General features: G+C 40.9%; 1 protein-coding gene across 1 annotated transcript; it reads left to right on the forward strand.

Annotated features, from left to right (window-relative positions):
- Positions 1-540: 540 nt before the first annotated feature.
- LOC109938922 (chloride intracellular channel protein 4-like) lies at positions 541-25,188 on the forward strand. The gene is made up of 6 exons (XM_020537219.2): positions 541-924; positions 8,966-9,075; positions 10,874-10,999; positions 16,009-16,115; positions 16,361-16,524; positions 19,404-25,188. Exons 1-6 carry the CDS (start codon positions 889-891, stop codon positions 19,593-19,595), a joined length of 735 nt encoding a protein of 244 aa, XP_020392808.2. The 5' UTR covers positions 541-888; the 3' UTR covers positions 19,596-25,188.

Below are 25,188 nucleotides of genomic sequence, written 5' to 3' on the forward strand. Positions count from 1 at the left end.
ATCAGCTCCTTTGTCTGTCCAACTGTCTTCTGTCTCTTTGGGCTCTATCCTCACCTATAGTTTACTCCTTATCCCCTCCTTCCACCTTATCTTCTGCGTATAAACCAACATTTTCCAAACTACCATCAGTTCTGAGGAAGAGTCGCCGAACTCAAAATGTCAACTCTGATTTTTCTTCACAGATGCTGCCATACTGTTGAGTTTTTCCAGCAACTTCTGTTTTTGTTCCTGGTTCAGCTTCAAGTTCCACTTCTGTGTTGTAACATATCCAAACAGGTTCATTACAATAACCACATCCAATTGCTGCTAATACAGATACTGGAAGACCTGAGCCAAAACTATTGAATATAAAACAATATTAATTTCCTCAATAATATCCAATACATCTGGTTTGCTTTGAACAGAATTATTGGTATGCACCAATTATTTGATCAGATTACACCCATCGTCAACAACCATCACTTCCACATTCCAGGCACTCAGCTCCATGAATCAGTCATTTGCTGTGTATAACCTGAAATCAGCACCATATGGGAGGAGAAAAACTACCAACTAATCCCTCCCACACCCTTTCAGTTTCTGGGAGGCAGGTTGCTTAAACAGCGCGCCAAACAACCAGCAAACAAAAGTTGGTGCTTCAGATCACGGAGATCGTTAAAACACCTCTACTTCTGCAAGAAACAGAACACAAGTTCTTCTGACCCAATAGTTTTGAGACGTGAGCACATTTCCTGAGCCGTATGCAGCTTGCGCTGAAAGGCTTCAAGCTTTCTCTGACCCTGCTGGGTGTGGTCTTGTAGGTAAGTGTATAAGAAGCCAACCACGAAAGTCGGGGATTTACTGTCAAAAAGAGCTGCTGAGCGAATTGCTGAATACAACAGAGAGAGAATGGCAGAGGACCCCAAAATCGAGCTGTTCATTAAGGTAAGAGCTGATCTGGAAGCATTCAAGTCTTATGTCAAAATTTATTTTAATTTTAATTTATTTAAACTTCCTCCCTTGATCAAATTTGAAATGCAAGTCTGTTGTAAAAACGATAGAACATAGAACATAGAACATTACAGCGCAGTACAGGCCCTTCGGCCCTCGATGTTACGCCGACCTGTGAAACCAATCTGAAGCCCATCTAACCTAAACTATTCCATTATCATCCATATGTTTATCCAATGATAGGAATTATCCAACTGGCTTTGAAATGATAGCAAATTTGTTTTGGTCTGCTCTTCATGTAGTTCTCTCTGCAGAAAATGCTTTACCACTCTGAACTTTGCATTTCGAATAAGTGAGAACAATTGGCATTTCTTGCTCATGAAAGTTTAATCATTTCTTCAGAGGCCAAGCAGTTTCTGTTGTGGATACTTTAGCCTAATGCACGATCCTAAGAAAGCTCTTTCCTGACATATAATTTCTCTATTTGCTTTCTGCTTGCTTAGATCTACCTGTTTTAATTTGAGGTAATAGTTCCAGGTGGCTTGATCTCTGCCATCTATTGTTCAGCTTTAAGAGGTTCCGCCCTGAGATGCGTTCTTTCAGACAGTGTACAAGAATAATTTTGTTTTGATTTTCATTTCCATCTTTTAACCTTTCACACATCCCTGTCACTGTTTGTTTACAATTGCTCCCCACGTATTCCAATTGGTTGATGAAATGCATTTAGCACTGTTTGCAAGACCAAATTATTTCAATCCATTATTTAGCACATTTACATTTCATGTTCAGTTTCCCCTGTTTCTGTCTCATTAGTCAGTCTAATATATTTCTATCAACTTTTAATCTTCCATCTGTACCCTTCCCTTAATCGGATGGTTTGCACTAATCTCTTGAGCTTGTTGTTTTGTTTGCCTTTGAGAGTCACACTAACATCTTGGTGTACTGATAAACCATTGGAACCTCTTTGAGGACTTGCATAAAAAGGATAAATAATTGAACTTGTTACTAAGTTACAGACTGGATTTTAATCGGAATTTAGGTTGGTTAGGTATAGAGAAGTGAACATACAGGTACAAGTTGCGGACTGAAATCTATCGAAGGGTTGATTTGTATAAAGGGTCCTCTGAGTGATTTTAGGATTAGATTGCTAGCAAGGTTTCTTCATTACAGGCAGAGCTCTTAGTGATATTTGATGGCAGCACCATCTGTTCTCTCCAGTGCCTCCTGTTGCTTACGCCTGATATTATGGATTCTGAAAAAATTAATGTTGGCAACCGTATTATTAACTCATTGGGAACTAACTATACAATCTACACATTTTCAAAATGAACATTACTCTTTCCAAGGAGTTAAAGGCACCAATGAGGTGTAGCAAAGTGTGACCAACTCCTAGTTTTGTTTTTGTTTTTTCTCGGGCATATGGACATCACAAGCATGGTCAGCATTTGCTATTCATCGCTAGTTGCCCTGGAGAAGATGATGGAAGCTGCCTTCTCATATAACTTACAATGTTGCAGCAGCAAAAGCAGGAAAATACAAGCAGATATACCTTTGACAAATGTGATGAAAATAAATTATCTCAAACCTGGCAAGAGGACAGGCCTGTGAGTTCAAAGTTGCAAATGATAACTAGTACAGGTTGGTGAGGTGGAAATGACGACTGGGGATTACAAAACAGCAAGTATATGTGTCCCATTAATTGTAACCTGTTGTAGTACTTTCTGACCAACATAGAGCATTACTACAAAACAGTTTTCACAGTTATTCTGCGCTCTTACCATTTAGTCTATTGTTCTTCTCTGGTTCTTCATTAACTCTCTCCAGCTGCGGAGTATTGTTCCATTTGGGAACTTTCATTCACTGCTGATGTTGTATGAGATACTGACTCCTCATATGATTCAAGACATTGTGTTTACAGTGCCTGTGTTTCTGTTTAGTCACTTCTAGTATTTTTCTGTCCCAATTGGACTTCTCACTCGAGTTGACCTCTCCCTGGTATTTCCCAGTTACTCTCAAAGCTGATCATCTTATTTAGCACTCTGCATCTGATGTAGAAAAAACACATTAAACATAGGAGCAGGAGTAGGCCAATTGGCCCTTCAAGCCTGTTCTAACACGCAATAGGATCATGGCTGACCATCCAACTCAATAACCTGCTCCCACTTTCTCCTCATACCCTTTGATCGCTTTAGCCGTAAGAACTACATCTACCTCCTTCTTCAATGTTTTGGCCTTAACCGGTTCCTGTGGCACAGAATTCCGCAGGCTCACTACTTTCTGAGTGAAAAAGTTCCTCCTCATCTCAGTTTTAAATCATAGAATCCCTACACAGTGGAAGCAGGCTATTCAGCCCTTCGAGTCCACATTGGCACTCCAAAGAGCATCCTACCCAGACCACCACTGCTCTTGCCCATCCCTGTAACCTTGCATTTTCCATGGCTAATCCACTCACCTTACACATCCCTGGACACCAGGCATTTTAGCATGGCCAATCCACCTGATCTGCACATCTTTGGACTGTGGGAGCAAACTGGATCACCTGAAGGAAACCCACGCAGACATGGGGAGAATGTGCAAACTCCACACAGACAGTTGCCTGAGGGCAGAATCAAACCTGGGTTCCTGGCGCTGTGAGGCAGCAGTGCTAACCCGCTAACCTTAAACTGTGATCCCTGGTTTTGGGCTCCCCAGTCATTGGGAACATCCTTCCTGCATTAACCCGTCCAATCCTTTTAGAACTGCTTAGGTTTCAATGAGATCCCCCACCCCTCATTCTCCTAAACTCCAATGAATATAGTCCCAAACAATCATGTTTCTCTTTATTATCAGTTGTGCCATTCCAGGAATCAGATTGTAAACCTTTGTTTCCACTCCCTCCATAGCCAGAACATCTTTCCTCAGATAAGGAAACCACAAAGATGCACAATAGTCCTGGTGTGGTCCCTGTCTGGCCCTAAATGAATGACAACTGCCACAAAATTGTGGATTTTTTTGAAGACAAAATGATGAGAATTCATTCTTTGCGAGAATACGATTAATTTGGTGACTTCTCATAAAAAGAAAATTAGATGTTCAATTCAAGTTAATTTTCACCGTCCCTATTGTGCTGTGTCTCATCAGTCATACATTGTTAATTTAATTTTTGTCGAGTTTTACAAAAGGGAGTTTTGTGGACAACTTTGGAAAGGATTCAAAACATAAACAGTTGGGTCATTAACGTCCTGATCTTCCACATGCTCCACCACCTTTTTCACTGGTGGCCCAAAAACAACTTTTAGTTGCCAGGCTTCCCCTTTATCACAGGCCTCCTCCTGCCAACTGAAAGATAGTGGCCATTGATTGCCTCAGTTGGCATGATGCCAGGCGGGTTGCTGAAAGCCTTGCCCACTGTCCAGTAAATTGTGGCCAGGTCAGGAAGGCAGTGGGAAAACCAATGTATTTACATGATCCCCCTCCTCAGCTGTAAACATGAATGTGGGGGAGTGCCAACTGTTGCCCCGTGTGACAATGCGTTGAGCTTTAAGAGGAATCAGGGAATGAGAATTGAGAGGGAGGTATTGGTATAGAAGCAGCTGTCACTTTGGAATTGATGTTTGGATGTTGTCAAGTGTTTTAAGCAGGGGCACGTACTCATTCATTTGGAATATGCTGTGTCGAAATGTGAAAGGATTCCATTGTCCAGTGTAGTCCTGAAATCCACAGCTCTGTGAGCATGTTCAACAATACGATTTTTAATATTGAGTTCACAGCACAGGAATCAGTTCAAGTGGTCTGTGCCTGTGTTTATACTCCTCCTCGCACTCTATGTCATTGAAACCTACCAACATATCCTTCTATTCCTCTCCCTCTTGTACACAACTAGCTTCACTACTGTTTCAGAACTATTCCTTGTGGTAGGTCATTCCACAAGACCAGGCAGTATTTTTCATGAGCTCTGAACTGTTTCCTCCATATTGGCATCCAGATAGAGCTGCTATCTTTAACAATCACCCAGCCAACTTTTTGAAAATTGGTCTTGCCATCCCGTAACTCTCAAATAAGTATCTTCCAGTTTTATATCTTTCAATGTTGCAACCAGATTTTCAGGTGAGGCAGGGAACAGTGTTTTCTTGTGCCAAGTGGTATAGGGAGTTCTAACTTACTACATTTCAATGAAGACACCCAACATTCAGCACTGTCATTGCAGAGTTATAAATGATTGGCAGTGCATCGTTCAGGAGTATATCTCTGTAAAATTGTCCCTGTGTACAAAAAGAGCAGAGTTAATATTAAAACGTGTAACAAGGTAGTAATGAATAAATGCCCCATGGAGGACTACAAGACATGCCTTGCTTCAAACACACAACTCCTTAAGATGAAGGAAGTCAATGTTGAAACAATTGAAGACCCAAGTGTCATTCTTTCAGTTCCTTTATGGCAGAGTCAATTTTGTTGGCCTCAGCTGTGCACCTTAGTCCCTATAAACACTTGATTTGGTGGTTGACACTGGTATTCAAATGTTTCACTATCCAGCATCAATGCTCCTTCTCCTTAAGGATTATGATATTTTCCATATTGCACAACAGCATTCCTTGTCCACTGGCTTGGTGAGACTTCTAGCCATTATAGATACTTAGAGACAAGATCCAACAACTTGTCCTATTTTGGGTTTGTTCAACTCACCGAGGCTCTTCCCACAGGTCTTTCCAAATTCCTGATCTCTACCATCTAGAAGGACAAGGGTAGCAGATATAGTGTCACTGGAAAATCCTCCCTCCCAACTGGTGCATCTATACCACATGGACTGCAGTGGTTAAAGAAGGCAGCTCACCACCACCTTCTCAAGGGCAATTAGGGATGCTAACCCAGCCAGCAAAACCCACATCCCATGAACAAAATAAAACTGCAAGTTCCCTTACTTTTCTCAGCATCAACTAAATGTTGAGGAAAGGTAGCTTTCTTGTTGATGTTATTTCACAAACATTTAAAAGCATACCTTAAAGCTTACAAGGCTGGTATTTCTGGCTCACAAAAAACTGAATAATGTACAACTATTTGATTTTACATTTGAAGTGCTTTATTGCCTGTCAAAGCAGTGAACTAATCTTGTTCAGTGCTATTTAATCTTTTTACAACTGCCAATCAGAAAGTGACTGAGCAAAATCAGTGTGACAGTTGTGTGGAATGCATCAACGTAGGGTGAGGTAGTGCGAGAGAATCTGCTCTTTGTGCTGTCCCAGCTTATTATTTGTAAGAATTAACTAGATCGTATCATGGAACAGTGAAAGGTCTGTGACTTCGTGCTGAGGGACACGCTAAAGCTTGAGGTAGTTGCCACAAGGGCTCAGTGGAGAAAAAAACACCTTCCAGGACCCTCCCAGCAGAGTGCTCTGTGGACTGGAAGCAATATAAAAGTCCTTAGGCTGAATGCACCAGAAAGTATTTGGCATGTAATGTAAATGTACATTGTAATGGTAACCCACAATGGCAGGTATTATCGGGCAGCTCATGTAATTTATTGAGAGGAACCTTTCCTGCACATGGCAGGCAATATCACATTTAAACTGTTATTTAATAAACTTTTACAATTTTTGTGAATGAAGCACGTTTTGGACAAACCTGAGCGTATCATGAGATTATTGTACGAGTATAGCAAGATAATAGAATGAGGGTGTTAGAGAGAACGGTGCCCAGAAATCGCACAGGATAGAATTGGGAGAGTTTTTATTCTGTGACATGAGTTTACTGCAGGGATGCCAATCCTTCAGGATTCACCTGGAGTCAGGTATTTATAATCGATCTCCAGGACACTGTCGTGTGTAACCCTGAAGGAAAATCGCAGGGACACTAACAAAGATTGTTTCTTTGTTCATTTTGTTCAAACGTTTCTTTTTGCCAGATGTAATGATATTGCAAATATGAAAGAAAGGCTGTTTGACTGACAGTCAAGCATTCAATTTTTGCATTACAATTAGCATAGGTGGACTGAGTAGCCCAAAAACTGGCCGACTAATGTTTGTAGAGTAGGACAAGGCATGACATGACATGAATTACTTTTAATCACGGTTGACATCCTGAGTTAGCTGGAGTTGGGACATCGTCTTGAGGTTGTACAGGACATTGCTGAGGCCTCTTCTGGAGTACTGTGTTCAGATCTGGTCGCCCTGTTATAGGAAGGACATTATTAAGCTGGAGAGGGTTCAGAAAAAATTTACCAGCATATTGCCGGGTATGGAGGGTTTGAATTATAAGGAAAGACCGGGACATTTTTCAATTGAGCATAGGAGGTTGAGGGGTGACCTTATAGAGGTTTATAAAAACATTAGGGGTATAGATACGGTAATTGGCAGGTTTGGGGATTTCAACATGATGGGACATATTTTTAAGGTGAGAGGAGAAAGATTTTAAAAAAAACATGAGGGGCAACTTTTTTACACAGAGAGTGGTTCATATGTGGAATGTACATCCAGAGGAAGTGGTGGATGTGGGTACAGTTACAATATTTAAAAGACATTTGGATAAGTACATGAATAAGAAATATTTGGAAGGACGTGGGCCAAGAGTAAGCAGGTGGGACTAGTTTAGTTTGGGATAATGGTCGGCGCGAACTGGTTTGACCAAAGGGTCTGTTTCCATGCTCTGTAACACTGTGGCAGAATTTGGACCAATGCCCAGTTCTGCCAACTAGCTGCCCTCTTCTTTCAGTTGTGGAATTTTAATGGTGGTGGAACTTTATTTGAAAAAAGATGTTGTCTTTGAAAAGTGCGGAGAGGAATAGAAGGAGCTACTGTTTGAGGCTGGATTTGCAGAGAGCTGGGCGATGATGTCTGATTCGGGGATTCCCCTTCACTGTCCATGCACAGTTGCATATAGTACAACTGAGGGTGAGCTAAATTTGAACCCAGACCCTCAGAGTAAAAAGCTGGAGATCACTGCAACCTTTCCATCTACCCCATCCCATTTCCCATTAAAATTTGTACATTTATTTTCCCAGGGAATTTACTGATTGAATCATATTTCTGTGATTGAATCAACTAATGTCTGTTGATGGCTCTCTGTATACCTAAGCACCAAATGGTTTCCACAGTGACTTGTAGAAAAAAATTTGTTGGTTCTTTGAACTATTTTCTCCAGCTATTTTCTACTTACCTTGGAATGAAGTTGTGATAATGGCAAGTTTAACCATCCTGCATGCCTGAAATGTTAAAGACAATAGAAGTCACGCATCAGCTTCATAAAACACTGAATCATACTTGGCATGTCACCTATTATCACATTCCTACATGTGCATTGGCTGCAAACTGTTTTGGATTATCCTGAGGATGTGAAAGTTTCTGATGAAATGTAGATTCCTAAGGAAATTCTTGACACAAACTGAGCCCTAGTTTTCTGTAAAATGCTTTGTAATAATTATCATAGCATTATATTCCATCTGTCGCAGGAAGTTATTATCTAGTGGCCACATACTGTCCAACATGCCTCCATTTCCAAAGCAACAACATTTTTATATAGTTATGCAACTTCCTCATGCATAACAGTGTTACTTCATTCCTGAGAAATTCGCATGGTAGTCTTATCTGATCTAGCATATTTTGCGAGGCGACAATCTTAAAGGCCCAGTGATTTCATCACTGTGAGCCAAAACAACCAGTTGATTTTATTAAAATAATGCCTTGCATGAGCGCTCAGCTTTAAGACTGATAAAGGCATGTTAGTGAAGAATTCTCTTTCTTATGTTCTCCTTTTTATGTATTTTCTGCCCCCTTCACCACACTGTCTCCCTCCTGCTCCAATACCATCCAAAGTTGCTGAGGCTTGGGCACCATATTTCAATAGAGCGTCTTCCTCAATCCCACTCTGTACTGTGCATATCATTTTCTTCAGACCTCTCTTTAATGCCATTTCTTTGTCTTTTAGCACACTTAATACTGACATCAAAATACCCGTAGTTATGCAAGCGTTTCTCGTTTTGAAGAGTTATAAAAAGTGCCAGGACTTTGCTGCAGCTAACTGAACAAAGGCCGCCATAACAACAAAATCTTTCCTTTTTGCACAGGCCAGCGATGATGGTGAGACCATTGGGAACTGTCCGTTCTCCCAACGTTTGTTCATGATACTCTGGTTAAAGAAAATTGCTTTCACCATTAACACAGTGGATATGAAGAGGTGGGTGCTGTTTCAGGTGAACTGAATGTTGATCCAGGACACAAGAGGATGTGACAATGGGCACTCTTGTAACTGATTACCATAAATGCCTGAACATTTAGTACACTCAAGTTCTATCTGCAACATCATTATCTATTGCCCTCCCCTCCAACTTGCCTCTTTCAGATTTGATTCTCATCTTTCTCTCTCCTGAACATCTCCAAGAGAGCCCTGACAATATTTCTATGCCAGTCTTTTATTTCACATGTTGTGCCTTCTTAAAGCAGTAGGCAGTGTGTCAGTCTCATAATTTGAAGGCCCTGAGTTCAGTCCTCAGAGAAGGCAAGCTTGAGAGCCTGGGGCTTTTAGGGATGGTATGATGGCTCAGTGGTTAGCACTGCTGCCTCACAGCACCAGAGACCTGGGTTCAATCCCAGCCTCAGGTGACTGTCTTGTGGAGTTTGCACATTCTCCCCATGCACAGGCTGGGTGGATTGGCCATGCTAAATTGCCCCCAGTGTTCAGGGATGTGTAGATTAGGTGGGTTATAGGGGGATGTGTCTGGGTGGGATGCTCTGAGGGTCATTGTGGACTTGTTGGCCTGAAGGGCCTGTTTCCACACTGTAGGGATTCTATGCTTTATGATGTTTAATTATTTGAGGAAGTTTGCTTTTTGCCAGTTACTGCAAAGAGCAAGAAATTATTAGAGAACGTGAAGTTTAATTCAGAGCTGATTGTCTTTAACTTATCAGGAAGGAATGGTCACTGGTGAACTTTCACTGTTTTATATTTCAGCTTGTGCATGGCTGATCACTTATGTGAACCTTAATCCAGTGAAATTTTACACTAAAGTTCCCATTTAATTCACAGTCCTTTCAACCTGGAGATGTTTTGCTACTTCTGCTTAACTGTAAAATGCCTTATGAAATCTGGATTCTCTTTTTTAAAATTTGTTTATGAGAATAGGGCATCACTGGCTAGGCCAGTATTTATTGCTCATTCCTATTTGCCCACAGGGCAGTTAAGGTTCAACCACATCGCTGTGGGTCTAGAGTCGTATGTAGGCCAGATCAGGTGAGGATGGCAGTTTCCTTCCCTAACTTACATTATGTTAGTGAATCAGATGGTTTTTTTCCTGACAATCGGCAATGGTTTCATGGTCATCATTAGATTCATATTTCTAGACTTTTTTTATTGAATTAAACTTCCAATCTGCTGTGACAGGATTTGAACCTAGGTCCCTGCTCATTATCTGTCCATCCCTAAACATTACCTGGGTCTCTGGATTAACAGTCCAGGGATAATAGCACATTAAGACAAGGTAAAATCTCAAGTCTTACCAGACCATATGGCTGCTCTCTTGTTAGGCTGGTGGTGGTTTAACCTGACGGTCAATATATCAGTTGCATTGAAACTGCTTTTTTGATAAGTGAACAGGATCGATGATGCATTCCTACATTTGAAAGACCAATTGGATGCAAATGTTTTTTGTTCTCTGCTGACCATTGGGATTCCCTGGGAAAGGAGTTGATGTAGTCTCAATTCAGTTCTTCCTGGCAAAGTGCTAATAACAGTTGGTGCAAATCAGATGCGAGCTGTTCATCTCTGAGTGATCATACTGATATATTCTGTGGTGTGCCAAGTCACGGTGTTATGGGAAATGTTGTTTTGATGTTAATCCCCTCAGCCACTGAACAGTATCTTTACTGCCACATTGCTTCATCCTTTCTGCTTGTTGTCTGCTGATGAGCCTCAGGTTTCATATAGGCCTTCGAGGTGTTTTGAAGCATAATCAATGGCCCTATATTCTCCCTTGCAGGAACCCAGACATGCTTAAGGATATTGCACCAGGGAGTCAGCTGCCTGTCCTCATTTACAACGGTGATCTTAAGACAGATAATAACAAAATTGAAGAATTTCTCGAAGAGGTTCTTGCCCCTCCCAAGTAAGTCATGACAGACCGCAATATGTTCTTCAGCACGTTTGCCTATTAGTCAAAGTTTAAAATGTGACGTGAAGTGATATTCTTCTGCCTCTTGGAGACAGAAAGAAGTTACTGGAGGTTTGGTAGGTGTGTCTCTGGGTACATGAGCAAAACTTTCTATCATAACCAACGGAGACAGTGGGAACTGAAAATGGCTGAGATGTCAGGTATGAGAGCATGAGAATTACAGGAGGAAACTCCCAGATAGAGAAGGGCATTGAAAACTCAATAACCAGAAAAGTTTAGAATTATACAGCAGAGCAAGAGGTCATTTGGCCCATCGTTGCTGTGTAAGCTTTTTGAAAAAGCTATCCAATTAGTCCCGCTCCTAGTCCTGCAGATTACTTCTGCTTAATTGTGCATCCAATTCCATATTGAATCCTGTCTATTGCAACTACAAAGGACTACAAGTACATTTCTCTCCACAGATATTGCCAGACCTGCTGCGTTTTTCCAGCAATTTATGTGTTCGCTGCAGATTTCCAGCACCCACAGTTCTTAATTTTATTGCACAGAGAAATATATCTGACCTGACTTTCTTACCAATTGCTTTAAGCCTATGTCTCTTATTTGAACAATTGAGACCATTTATTTCTCCTTATCTACAGCATCAAAGTTCTGCTGAACTTTTAACTTTATTTTTTCAGATTAAATTAGGAAGGACTTTAATGTTAACTATTACCTTATTTCTTTATTTTTCCACTTACTCAATGAAGATAATACTTAACTTTTTAACTGGGTTTCTCTTACTACATTGTACCTAAGTTTTTTATACCTGGATGTTGCCATGTGTGGTGACATTAGACACTTTTCACTGTATCCCTGTACTTTTGTACTTGAGTACACATGACAATAAAATCTAAATCTATATCATTTCTGAATTACATCTCCCCTTGACATTCTTTGTTTGTGGAGAACAATGTCAGTTTCCCCTGGACTATTCTTTCCCCTGAAGAACCTATTACCTTTTTTCAAAAGGCTCCATTGTGTTTTGTCTTGCTGTTGGACAAGTTGCAGAGCCTGAGGCATAACTGTTGCAGTTGTAGTTGGGAAATGAATGTGCTTTCATTGCTGAATGGTGCCTCATCGTTTCGGGAGCTCTTCTTTCTTTGACACAGTGGGAACACTTGTGGTAATAGCAATGAAACATTGTTCAAGGTGTTGCTTGTGAGTTGAAATGTCCTGCCAACAAAAACAAACCACAGCTATCTTTTGTGAAAATGTCATTCTCGAGTTATGCAACGGTTAACCTTGCCTGTGCTGAAATTTCCTTTAAGAGTTTGCATGCAGTAAAGCTGAACTATTCAGATATTCAGAGTACTATTCAGAAATGCTCATCTTTATTTCCAAATTGCTCCATTCCCTCGCCTCTCCAAATCTCGGCAGCCTCTTCCAGCCCTGCAATCTGCCTAGATCTCTTTGCCAATTCTAGTCTTTGATTTTCATCGTAACAAAAACAGAAATTGCTGGAAAAGCTCAGCAGGTCTGGCAGCATTTGTGGATAGAAATCAGAGTTAATGTTTCAGATCAAGTTACCCTTCCTCAGAACTGACTTTCACCGTACCACCGCTGTCTCTCCAATGATTGGTCCTGTGTAACATTTTAGGATGTTTTACAATGTTAAAGGCTGTATGTAAATGAACTTGCCGACAAAAACTCAAGGAACAAAAGTGATTTTGAAGACCTGAATACAATATCTTCCTTGTGGCTTCATAATCAGCAATTTCAGTATTGTACAAAATATTCCACAAACTCTACTTCACATACATTCTGAGGCCAAGCAGACAACTAGCTATGGATCAAAGGTGCCTTATTCTATGAAAAAGATTAGCTCATCAACTCTATACATGTGGATAACATAAACGTTTGTTGTTATAATTTGTGAATGGTTTTTTAAAGGGAATCTGAGCATCCTGGGAGAGTCAGTGTTTCTTGTTCATCTCTAATTGCCAATGAGAAGTGCTGTTAAGGAAAGGAGTTTTAGAATTTCAACCTAGCAACAGTGCAGGAACTGTGATGTAGTTTCCAATCAGAATGGTGGAAAGGAAATTGCAAATGTTGGGGCTCCTGAGCATCTGCTGCCCTTGTCCTTATACATGGTAAATGTCATGGGTTTGGAAAATGGTGTTGGAGGAGGCTTGTTAAGTTATTGCAGTGCATCTTGTAGATATTATATTCTGCTGCCATTTTGTGTCAGTGGGGGAGGGAGTGAATGTTTAAGATGGTGAATGGTGCATCAAGCAGCCTGCTTTGTCCTGATGGAGTTGAATGTTGTTCGAGCTGTACCCATCCAGGCAAGTGGGGAGTATTCCATCACACTCCTGACTTGTGCCTTGTAGATGGTGGATGGGCTTTGAGGAGTCAGGAGGTGGTTTACTCGCTGTAGGATTCCCTGACTCTGACCTGCTCTGAAAGCAAGCTGAGACCTCAGAGGACTTCAAGTAAAAGCAAAATTAGAAAAGGCGATGGGAAACTTTATCAATGGATTTGTTTGATTTAAGAGGGAAAATGTACTTAGTCTGAGTCAACTATTATTCAAGGTGGATTGAAGTGGCAAGACTTCATCTTTAGTCATTCACCTACAGCAGACTCAGTGCTCAGAGAACTGTAAAGGATTGTTGTCATGCATGTTTTATTGGAAGAATTAGTATCAGACTGCAACTCATACATGAGGATTTCAGGGAATTTACTTCGGAAGCAGGAGTCAAGTAGGTGACATGTTCTTCATTCGATCCGCAGTTGAATGGAGAGGCAAAAAGAGCAGCCAAGACTGTGAAGTCTGTGACACCTCAGAATCCAGATTGGGAATTAGCTTGACTCAGTTACAGAGCAACAGCACTGAATAATGGAGACTTGCCCATGGAACGATAAGTGGGGAAGAGGTTTAAAATTGACGTACCAGGTTTAGACTATGACCTAAGGCCAAACATAATCTCTCACAGCCTTGCCTTCATTGGTCAGAACATTAAGTATAGGAGTTGGATGTCATGTTGCAGCTGTAAAAGACATTGGCGAGGCCACTTTTGGAATACTGTGTACAATTCTGGTTGCCCTTCTACAGGAAGGATGTCGTTAAACTTGAAAGGTTGCAGAAAAGATTTACAAGGATGTTGCTGGACCTGGAGGGTTTGAGCTATAGGGAGAGGCTGAATAGGCTGGGGCTATTTTCCGTTGAGGTCAGAGGCTGAGGGGTGACTTTATGGAGGTTTATAAAATCATGAGGAGCATGGATAGGATGAAAAGCCAAGGTCTTTTCACTGGAGTGGGGGAGTCCAAAACTGGAGGGGCATAGGTTTAAAGGGGTGGGGAAGATTTAAAAAGGACTTTTGGGGTAACGTTTTCATGCAAAGGGTAGTGCGTGTGTGGAATAAGCTGCCAGAGGAAGTAGTGGAGGCGAGTACATTTACAACATGCAAAGGGTATCTGGATGGGTATATGAATAGGAAGGGTTTAGAGGGATATGGGCCAAATGCTGGCAAATGGGACTAGGTCAGATTGCCTGTCTGGTCGGTGTTGATAAGTTGGACCAAAGGGTCTGGTTCTGTGCTGCATAAATCAAGATAAATCAATTAGAGAAAAGCCATAGCAAAATGTAGCACAGACAGTACAACTCAAGGCACAGGGTAAAAACTTTAAAGCTAGGATACAGTGTCTGGTTAAGGGAAAGGAAGTCAGAAACCATGGTCATCAGAGAAACAGATGCACTGAGATCTTGCACTGTCAGGACACTTGAAGGGATATTTAGTAGGAACAGGAGAGAACTGATCTCACTCAAGCCAATGAGTGAGACTGAGTATAATTATTACAGGATGTGGGCCAGCTACACATACGCTACATCAGACAGAGTGACACAGCTATTCCAGACATGGTATAACATCATCACTCTAGTGATGAACTCACACGAACCAGAACTGGATCTCATTGCCTCAGCCTATGAGACTTGAACTTTGAGATGTTTGGGGGAGGATCGTGATAGTACTATAAAAAATAACCTGGTGTTAATAATGAGATAACAAGGTGTAGAGCTGGATGAACACAGCAGATCAAGCAGTATCAGAGGAGCAGGAAAGCTGACGTTTCGGGTCTAGACCCTTCTTCAGAAACGTCAGCCTTCCTGCTCCTCTGATGCTGCTTGATCTGCTGTGTTCATCCAGCTCTACACCTTGTTATCTCAGATTCTCCAGCATCGGCAGTTCCCACTATCTCTGGTGTTAATAATGATGTTAATGATTGTGAAGAATATCTAAGTAAATTAAAAAAGTGCAAACTACTGGAATCATGTTGACCAAGTAAAGAAAATATGAGTGGAGATGTGATACAATGTGATATGATATGTAAGTCATATTGATGTAACTGACCACATGTCTCTGGGTTCAGTAAGAGAGAGGCAGCAGTCAAGAATGAGCGTGTAAGGAAAGAGACACTGCACTCGAGAGCTAGATTTGAACATCTGCCATGTGCAGATGTAAATAAAAGAATGTTTCAGTACATACAGAGTTGAAAAGCCTTGCTTAGAGTTCAGGAGCAAGCAGCCATGGGGACATGTATGTGCAGACATCCAGGGATACTCCAAATTGGTGTCTCATGAATGGGGAACGAGCAGTCTTGGCTTAAAGCACAAGATAAAACAACGAGCGTCTTACTAATTCACTCCAGCAGACAGTTAAGAGTCAACAGATAAACTAGATTGGGTAATGACAGCAGGATTGGACTGCCTCAGGTTATAATACCATCTGCTGTTCACTCCTAAGCTTTTATTATGCACTTCTGTACATAGCAGGTAACACACATGCCAACTCAGTTCTGTTACGGAGTGCCTTACTGAAAGGATGAACCAATGAATATCAATAACCTTTAATAAAGGTACATTTGCTCTCTCAAGTCAATTCAATTCAACAACACTGCGGCATTTTATTTTAAATGTTTATCTTCATTGTTCATAAAGAGTTGGATTTGTTTCTTTCCCATAGGTATCCCAGACTGAGTGTCAGATACAAGGAATCCATGACTGCAGGTTATAGTGTCTTCCAGAAATTCTCAGCTTACGTTAAGAATCCACTTCCTGAAAAGAATCAGGGTAAGTTTACCAGCTATGTGCTTCATACCTGAATGTTGTAACGGTGCTACACCAATTAAGGCCCACTTCTTTCAACTCATATTGTACAACTTCCTTCTGGAGTAGGCAAGAGGCATCAGTGATGGGAGGAATCCACACGATTGCCTTTGTTGCAGTTTTTGATGTTGAGCAGCCCTTGCTGCTGAGAATGACTGGTGTGACTGGTGACACATTCTTGCATTGTGCTAATAGCTGTCTCTGTTCAGCTTGCGAGACAGCATTCCTGAAAACATTAGTGGAGCTGGATCAATATCTGAACACCCCACTGCCACATGAAGATGGAAATTACCCATCGAAGAGGTTATTCCTGGATGGAGATGAGCTGACATTGGCTGACTGCAATCTCCTACCCAAACTCCACGTGGTTCAGGTGAGTCAGGTTTTAATGTCTTATCCTCGTCACTTGGTCCTCCCTCTTTCCAAAGAAGAGGTGTTTATTGCTTAACCTCTTCCTTAATTGGCAAGAGATTTAAAGGATGCAGGAGGCAGACAGGCACTACAATCACATCAGCCATGATCTTAACAAGTAGGATAGCAGTATCAAGGGGATGAGTGGCCTACTTTTGCTTCTAATGTGTTTCTTGCATGTACGTAGGTATGTGTTGGCATGGGAAGGTGAGGCTCATTCTGAACTAAGGGACCATTGTAACTGCTTCTGAATGAATTTTACTTCACCAGCCAATGAGTAAAAGGCAAGCAAATCGAAATTGTTCCAGGTGCTGAATGTTGGAGCTTGCTTCACCTTTATTTATTCTCACGGTAGAGTTTAGTTTGTTTGTCTTCTTTTGCTTTTGCATGGACTGATTGTGATAAACTGTTATACTTTTGTGATGAACTGATCTGCAATAGGGAGATTAGTGAGGATAAGTTCAAATAGGTCTTTCTCTCTTGGTTCCCTCACCACCTGTCACAGACCCAGTCTAGCAGCTATGCCCCTTAAGACTCAACTAGCTCAGTTAATAGCGGTATTGCTGAGCTACTGTTGGGGATGGATATTTAATTCCCCATCCAGAGTTAATTCTGTACCCCTGCCATCATCAGTGCTTCCTTCAAGTGGTGTTCAATATGGAGGAGCACTAATTCATCAGCTAAAGTGGGGGGAACAGGTGAAAATCAGTAGGAGGTTTCCTTGTCCATGTTTGACCTGATGCCATGAGATTTCATAGAGTTTGATGTCCTAGCAGTTAGTTTATATTATATGTTGTCGGACTACAGAATGGATCGTGGGCCCTGCTTTGTGTACTTTAAGATAGGTCTAATGGGCTTGTTCCAGGGTTGTTAGCACTCTGGATGGAGGAGCGCACTGGAATTGAAGACCATTTCTCTGTGCCAAAAGAGCAATAATCATATTCAATCACCCATTAATGGTTGATTTGTTTCTCTTGACTGTTCACCTGTCTTTTCAATAAACTCAAAAATTATACATTTATTTCAGGTAAATGTATTCTTCAAAACAAGTGGCAAACTGATTATCAACTAAGCTACTTTGCAAATTAACAAATATCCCCCTCAATCCTAAACATAGACAAATTGACAGACAGGTCATAGACATACCCACCTCGCAGTATTTAAAAATGGGTTGACTTTTCATGGTTCATTTGAATTCCTGTAGATGAGATCTGATTGTTGACAGTCATAGAATATGGAAAATCTTCAGATTATATTTCAGGTTCACCTGGGAAATAGGGGCACTGATATATGAAACTTTATCTAATTATGAAGCTACTCGGAGAGATATAGAGAGAACTGCTTATAGCTCCAAGCTGTGACTCTTACTAAGAGAGACACACACAGTCCTGCATCCCTGCAAATCTTTCTAGCAACTGTTCATAGCCTTTATGTATGTACTGAAAAAGCTCCTCAGTCCAGAGGCTGTTGCTAGGTGAAAGCAGCTTAGATCCGTCAAGGTTTTGCAGGTCTGTATGCTCAACAACTAAAGCAATAAAACTCATGCCCTATCTGTGTCTCAAAACTTTTCTGAACACTGCTTTCCAAAGACACTTCTTAAAAAACAAATTGAAATTTAAATGGAGAAAAGCTGCTGAAAGCTGCAACACACAGTGACTTTGGGGTACTTATACATGAAACACAGAAAGCTAGCATGCAGGTACAGCAGGAAATCAGGAAGGCTAATGGAATGTTGGCCCTTATTTCAAGGGGATCAGAATATAAGAGTAGGGAAGTCTTCCTGCAACTGTACAAGGTGCTGGTGAAGAGGATGTCTAGAGTACTGTGAGCAGTTTTGGTCCCCTTATTTCAGGAAAGATATCATTCCATTGGAGGCAGTCCAGCGAAGATTCTCGAGGATGATCCCTGGTATGGAGGGATTGTTTTATGACCAAAGAATAAACAGGTTGGGACTCTACGCACTGGAGTTTAGAAGAATGAGAGGTGATCTCATTGAAACTTATAGGTTTCTTAAGGGGCTTGACTGGGTAAATGCTGAGAAGATGTTTCTCCTTATGGGAGAGTCTAGGACCAGAGGGCATAGTCTAAGAATAAGACTGAGATGAGGAAGAATTTCTTCTCTCAGAGGGTTGTGAATCTTTGGAACTCCATGCTACAGAGAGCTGTGGGGGCAGATTCTTGTGTCTGTTTAAGGCTGAGATATGTAGATTCTTGATTAGTATGGGAATCAAAGATTACAGGGAAAAGATAGGAAAGTGGATGTGAGGAATGTCGGATCAGCCATGATCCTGTTGAATGGTGTAGCAGGCTCGAGGGGCTGAATGGCCTACTCCTGTTCCCATGTCTTGTGGTATTATGGTCTTTTGGTAAACAGCAAAAACATCAAAGTCTTCTTTAACATTTTGACTTCCTAGTTCCAAACAATTGCAACTGAATCATGTCCAAACATGTATTCCAAATTACATAATTTGTAAATATACATGGTCCCAACAGTATTCACATAGCTTGGTTTTTCAGGGGAAAAAAAATCATGATGAAATAGAACTGTTCCTTTGCTGAGAGATGGTTGAGGAAGGTTGGAGAGACACTTGTTAAAAATGAATATCAGCATAAACCTGTAAGGCCAAATTACCTGTTTCTAGGCTGCAGAATTATGTAATCTTATAATTTCTTCATCTCTCTGTGATCAGACAAATATTGAAGAAGTGCGAGGAAATATCTATCCAGTAGAGAATGAGAGCTTGGAAATCCTGACTATAGTTAGGTGCCAATGTTGACTTCAGTGCTCACATGGTATATTGTGGCTTGGATGTCACTGATAATCATTTAATTTCTTAACAGGTTGTGTGCAAGCATTATCGGAACTTTACAATCCCAAAGGAGCTTTCAGGCCTGTGTAGATACCTGAAGAATGCGGAGAAATGTGAAGAATTCATGAATACCTGCCCTAATGAAGAGGAGATCAAGTTGGCATATCGAAATGTTGCTAAATATTCAGATAGACATGGAGCAAAATCAGTAACTGGGAGATGATGTCTCCCAGTTGGAGATTTAAACTATCAAGCTTTGACCGAATGTGACATTCTTATGTACATCACCAACTTCTACTGCTGGATTTTGTGTTTATTTGAAATTTCCATTCTTAACAGGGCATTGAACCTCACTGCAAAACTGCATACATGCAACCTGCTACTGTGACCCAGGTCTCTAGGTCTTTTACAATTGACATCTAAGAAATGAGGGGAATGTACAATAGGGTTAATGTTGGTATAATACAATTCCCTCAAAATCTCAACTTTGCCTGGGAATGATTTTACACAATTTATAGCAAGTCAGTCTTTAGATCATTAGTGCACTTTTAAATTGAGGATTCCAATCATCTGACATTGACTCTGTATAAAGACATCCTCACAAAAACCACTGAATTCTCTGTTAGTGAAATATTGCCAACACATCCAAAAAAAAAGTTTAAATTGAAGTTGCAAAAAGTTAATTTTGTGTATTATTTATAAAAGTGTTTGTAGTTAATGAGAAAATTAGAGGTGGCGTGGATGGGGAGGTTGTGTTTTGTGCAAGTCTAGTCTCCAGAAGAATTGAGATGTTTCATAACATGGCCACCAAGGTTTTGTGGAATTAACAATGTACATTTTCTCAAAGAAAACTATGTTTGTTGTTCTAGAAGTCCACATGTAGAGTTTGCAGCTTGGTGGGAGTCCAGAGAAAAATGAAACATTTTGGACCAGCTAAGATACAAAAGAAAGTAAAGTGAAAAAAAGATGATTGGAATAAAGTCATGTTAAGGCAAGTTTTACCTCATTCTAATGAATTGCCAATTCCCTCCCTAGCGCTGCCTGCATTCCATGGACCACAGTGGTTCAAAAAGGCAGCTCACCACCACCTTCGCAAAGGCAAATGGTGGTGGGTAATAAATGGTGATCCAGCCAGTGACACCCACACCCACAGGCAAATACACTTTTTTAAAAAAAAATTGCATTGTTGAATGGAAATAAAACAGGAAAAAGTGACCGGGAACTTTGCTGTATTTAGCGAAGGTCCGGCAACATACATCATTCGTTAAGATGTCCAGCTAGATAAAACTGCTGATCACGGAGACAGAGTGTGATTTATTAAAGAGTAAGTAAGTAATTGAATGTATGTATTTAATTTCCCAACTTGCATCAGATTTCAGCCATTTTTGTGAGGGTGTCTGTTAAACACATTTAGGGTACAATCTTAATTAACAGTCAGAACGTTACATAGTAGAGTTACAATTAATCACTTGTATAATGAATTTAACTTTCTGATGAGATTTTTTTGTTACAGGCTATGACTTAGATGCTGCTTAATTTTCATTCTTATTGAGTTCCATTAATTCTGGGAGAGCTATATTAATTATCATTGATTAATGCTGATGAAGGATGCTATCAAATTCCCATTCTGCCAATAGAAAAACTTCAACCTTGATTATACACGTCCCCAAATTAGAATTATTCTGTTGTTGCCAAGGTAGCCATGAAGAGATTATCTAGCGATAGATACATGATTGCATTGATACAGCGCCTTTCACAGCCTCAGGATGTTCCAAAACACTTCAATAACAATATTTTGAGCCTTTTGCTACCACTTTCCAAGGACTGTCTTGTGAGGCAGTGAAGAACATGAGGTGTGAACGAGGTATTTTTCTAATCAATCTGTGCAGAGAAGTCATTGTAAAGCTGTGGAGTAGGTGCCAATTTGAACCCAGGCCTCCTGGTCCAGTGGTGAGGACACTATCACTACACAGCGAGGGCCCCTGTTCTCATTTCTGTTGTAACACTGGAGCTGCCCATTCCAAAGTTGTGGTTGGAAGTTTATTTAGGCAGGAAGTGGTTCTGAAAACTTTGTGTTTCCTATTAACTGTCAGGGATAACAGCAGTCGCAATATATTTAATCATTTGCTTAGTAGTACAGAGCTTGAATGTTGCTGAATAGAGATATGTTGCTGAGGCTTTTTGACTTGTATCAGGACAAACACAAGAATGTCAAATTTCAAACAATCACAACATCTTATACAAAAGGAGATAAAGGTGGGAGAACAGAGGGTGCTGATTGGGTGGTGAGTTAACTCTGATTGGTGGAGGTGTTGCTATGGGGAAAGCAACAGGGAGCTTGAGGCTTCCATTTAATCTACAAAGGACGAGCCAGAAAAAGGGGCCCTGAGTATGAATATATGTTGCTTCCAGCAAGTGAACCACATTACAAGCTCGACTGATTACTAGTCAGTCCCATTTTCACCTGAGGTGCAAATTGCTGTGACCGTTAAAAATTCGGAGTTCTTGCAGAAGTTAGGACATTGTTCATCATTTTAAAAAAAAATGGTGAAAATTTAAAACTGTCTTCTACAAGAGATGAGGTAGAATACAGATCAGAGCCCTTGAGCGCATTGATATGCAGAGGGATCTGGGTGTGCAGGTCCACAAATCACGGAAGGTGACAGCGCTGGTAGATAAGGCAGTAAAAAAAGGCCTATGGCATGCTTGCTTCAATGGAGGGGGCATTGAGTATCAGGGTCGTCAAGTTATGTTGCAGCTTTATAGAACTTTATTTCGGCTACACTTGGAATATTGCATACAGTTCTGGTCACCACACTGCCTGAAGGATGTGGATGCTTTGGAGAGGGGACAGAAAAGGTTGGCCAGGATGTTGCCTGGTATGGGGGATTTTAACTATGAAGAAAGGTTGGATAGACTGGGTTTGTTTTAACTGGAACACGGGAGGTTGAGGAGTAACCTGATAGAAATTTGAGAGATTATGAATGCCATAGATAGAGTGGAAATTATGAGGCTTTTTCCCAGGGTGGAGGGGTCAGTTACTAGGGGGCACAGGATCAAGGTTTTTTATTTGGGGGGGGGGTAGTTTAAAAGAGATATACAAAGCAAGTTTTTCAGATAAAGGGTGTTGAGTTCCTGGAATGCCAGAGGGGGTCGTGGAAGCGAACACAATAGTAGCAATCAAGAAATACTTGGACAAATACATGAATAGGAAGGGAATAGAGGGATAAGGAGCCTGTAAGTGAAGACAGTTTTAGTATGGAAGGGCAAAATGTGTCGGTGCAGGCTTGGAGGGTTGAAGGGCTGTTCCTGTGCTGTATTGTTCTTTGTTTGTCCTGATGGTGCAAGAGCGATAATATGTGGAAATCTGTGAAACGGTTCTTCTGGTGCTGCTCTGAAATTGGGGTGGCTTCACGTCCCTTCCAATGTTTAACGTGACCACTTTGCTGCTACAGATGGTTTGGGTTCTGTGAGCATTGAATATTAGTTCAGTTGCATGTTACCCTCCTCTCCATGTGATCTAGATGGAATGACCTGCCTCTAACAGCTCTGCACAGTCAAAAATCACATTATAACATTCCAAATAATTGTACAATTAATGAAGAAATGTGTTTAAAAAAAGGATTTTGTTTTTGTTCATGCTCCAATGATTTTTCTCATGGATTTGTTCAAATTTTGTGCCTCAGAGATTAACTTGCAAATCCTCAAGGGTTGGCAATGCCAGTCCAGTTGTGTTTAAAAGCCCACCGTATGAAATACTTCCAGATCTAGATACTGAAACTTACACCCTGGTTTTGCTGCTGTATCTTTACATTTTTTATATTAATAATCAGTGCAGACTGTAGATTAACGGACTACAGTACTGATCTGAGTTCAGCATACATAGAAGACAGTCTGCCCACAGACAATACAGTGTGGAGCTGGAGGAACACAGCAGGTCAGGCAGCATCAGAGGAGCAGGAAAGTTGACGTTTCGGGTCAGGACCCTTCTTCAGAATTCTGCAGTTCTTGCTATTTCTGAGTCTGCCCATGGACGTCTGATTCCTGAGTTGTTGTTGGGGTTTCACTACTTTAAGAGATCAAGCTTTTAAGTGTATTTAGTGTTTCAAATGCCTAATCTTTAAACCTTGTATGTTGTTAGTAGTTTTACCAAGAATAAGCTATCTTTATCACTTCTGATTTATGATTTCTGTTGTGCAATTCAAAATAAGGCAAAATTATGCGTCTTCTATTAATAAAGTTGAGTATTTTAGACAAGTGCTTTTCATCACAATTCCCACTGTTTGGAGGATCCCCTTTCATATTTACTGAGAATTTGCTTCACTTTCCCATGCCCTAATTGTAAATTCCCTTCTAAATCCAGCACAGAAGTCAGCCGAGAAAGACCTTCATTCCAAGTACAATCACTAAGGAATCTTGCATTAGCTAATAGACTGGGAAGTGTTGGGAATGCTCCAGTTAGTCTCAGTTTACCAGTTTGGAGATGATCAAAAACCAATCAAAGTAGCACACTTTTTCAATTCATTGATCTCCCATCCCTAACTGGTTAAGAGTCAACCACATTGCTGTGGGTCTGGAGTCACATGTAGGGCAGACCAGGTAAGGATGGCAGTTTTCTTCCCTAAAGGGCATTATTGAATCAGATGGACTTTTCCTGACAATCAACAATTGACTCATGGCCATTATTAGATTCTTAGTTTCAGATTCTTTAGTTTCCACCATCTGCCATGGCAGGATTCGAGCCCAGGTCCTTACCTGGTTCTCTGGATTAACAGTCCAGTGATAATACCACTAGGCCGTTGTCTACCCATGTTCATTCCTGCTTCAAGGTGCCTGTGAATGGGTATCAGACATGGGTAGAATTTGGTGTCTTTAGGCTCTTCTACAATGGCTCCCAAATCCGCAACCTCCACTGAGACTTTGTAAAAGCACCAGATACAGTGGGAAACCATTATTTCCACATTAATTCCTAAACACTCGTGGATATCTTTGTGCCTTCATTATTGCTGGGCCAAAATCCTCACTCAACAGGAGAGTGGGACAATATTCCCTCCTTGGCACGTGAAACACTTTTCAATCTTTTAGTGCAAATCAAGCGACTTGTGCATGGAAACTTTCAGGTTGCTCCTCAGAAGGAACGTTGCTGTGGGGTTGCATTCATAATTTAGATTACAGTATTCAAGAAGGTGAGTTGCCAGAGGTTTTTCAAGAGCGGCTGGGGATGGATAGAAAATAACCAGAGATGTTCACATCCCAACACTGGATAGCGTACCATCATTTAAGAGGGATATTGGCACCAGATAAGACAGGGAATAAAACTTTGGGTGAATGGTAAATGGCTCAAAAACTAAGTAGTGTCCCAAATGCACTTTTAAAAAAAAACACAATTCTTATATTTTGCATCATGGTCATACTATTGTGTATCCATGGATATTCGTATCACATTCTAATCCTTAGTATCATATATTTAAGATGTTATCTCTCTCTGTCCGTTAGTCTCTCAAACAAGAGGGACACTGTACAGGCTAGAGTCTGTGACAACAAAGGAGGTGTTGCACTGCAGCGACCACAGGCCGATTCTTCCACTCTTAGCACATTGGACAAACGCGCAGGTTAATGGTCTGCGTTTGGCCATGTTACAAACACACCTTTTATGGTCAATAGATCCTGGAATGGGACTTGTACCCAAGGCATCTGGCACAGAGGCTGGGATATCACCCACTGTGCCACGTTAAACAAATTCACTGCTCATGAAACGATTAGTGGTGTAGCTGAATTGTTTGCATATCCTTGAATAAAACCCTGTATGAACACCA

This window comes from Rhincodon typus, chromosome 28, assembly GCF_021869965.1.
Source record: "Rhincodon typus isolate 14 chromosome 28, sRhiTyp1.1, whole genome shotgun sequence".
Classification (NCBI taxonomy): Eukaryota; Metazoa; Chordata; class Chondrichthyes; order Orectolobiformes; family Rhincodontidae; genus Rhincodon; species Rhincodon typus.

Bases quoted from the DNA above. Each gene is read 5' to 3' on its own strand.
- LOC109938922 (XM_020537219.2), top strand. From the start codon at position 889: ATGGCAGAGGACCCCAAAATCGAGCTGTTCATTAAG. The intron at 11,000-16,008 runs GTAAGTCATGAC...TCTTTCCCATAG, and splicing joins GAGGTTCTTGCCCCTCCCAA to GTATCCCAGACTGAGTGTCA. The intron at 16,525-19,403 runs GTGAGTCAGGTT...ATTTCTTAACAG, and splicing joins CCAAACTCCACGTGGTTCAG to GTTGTGTGCAAGCATTATCG.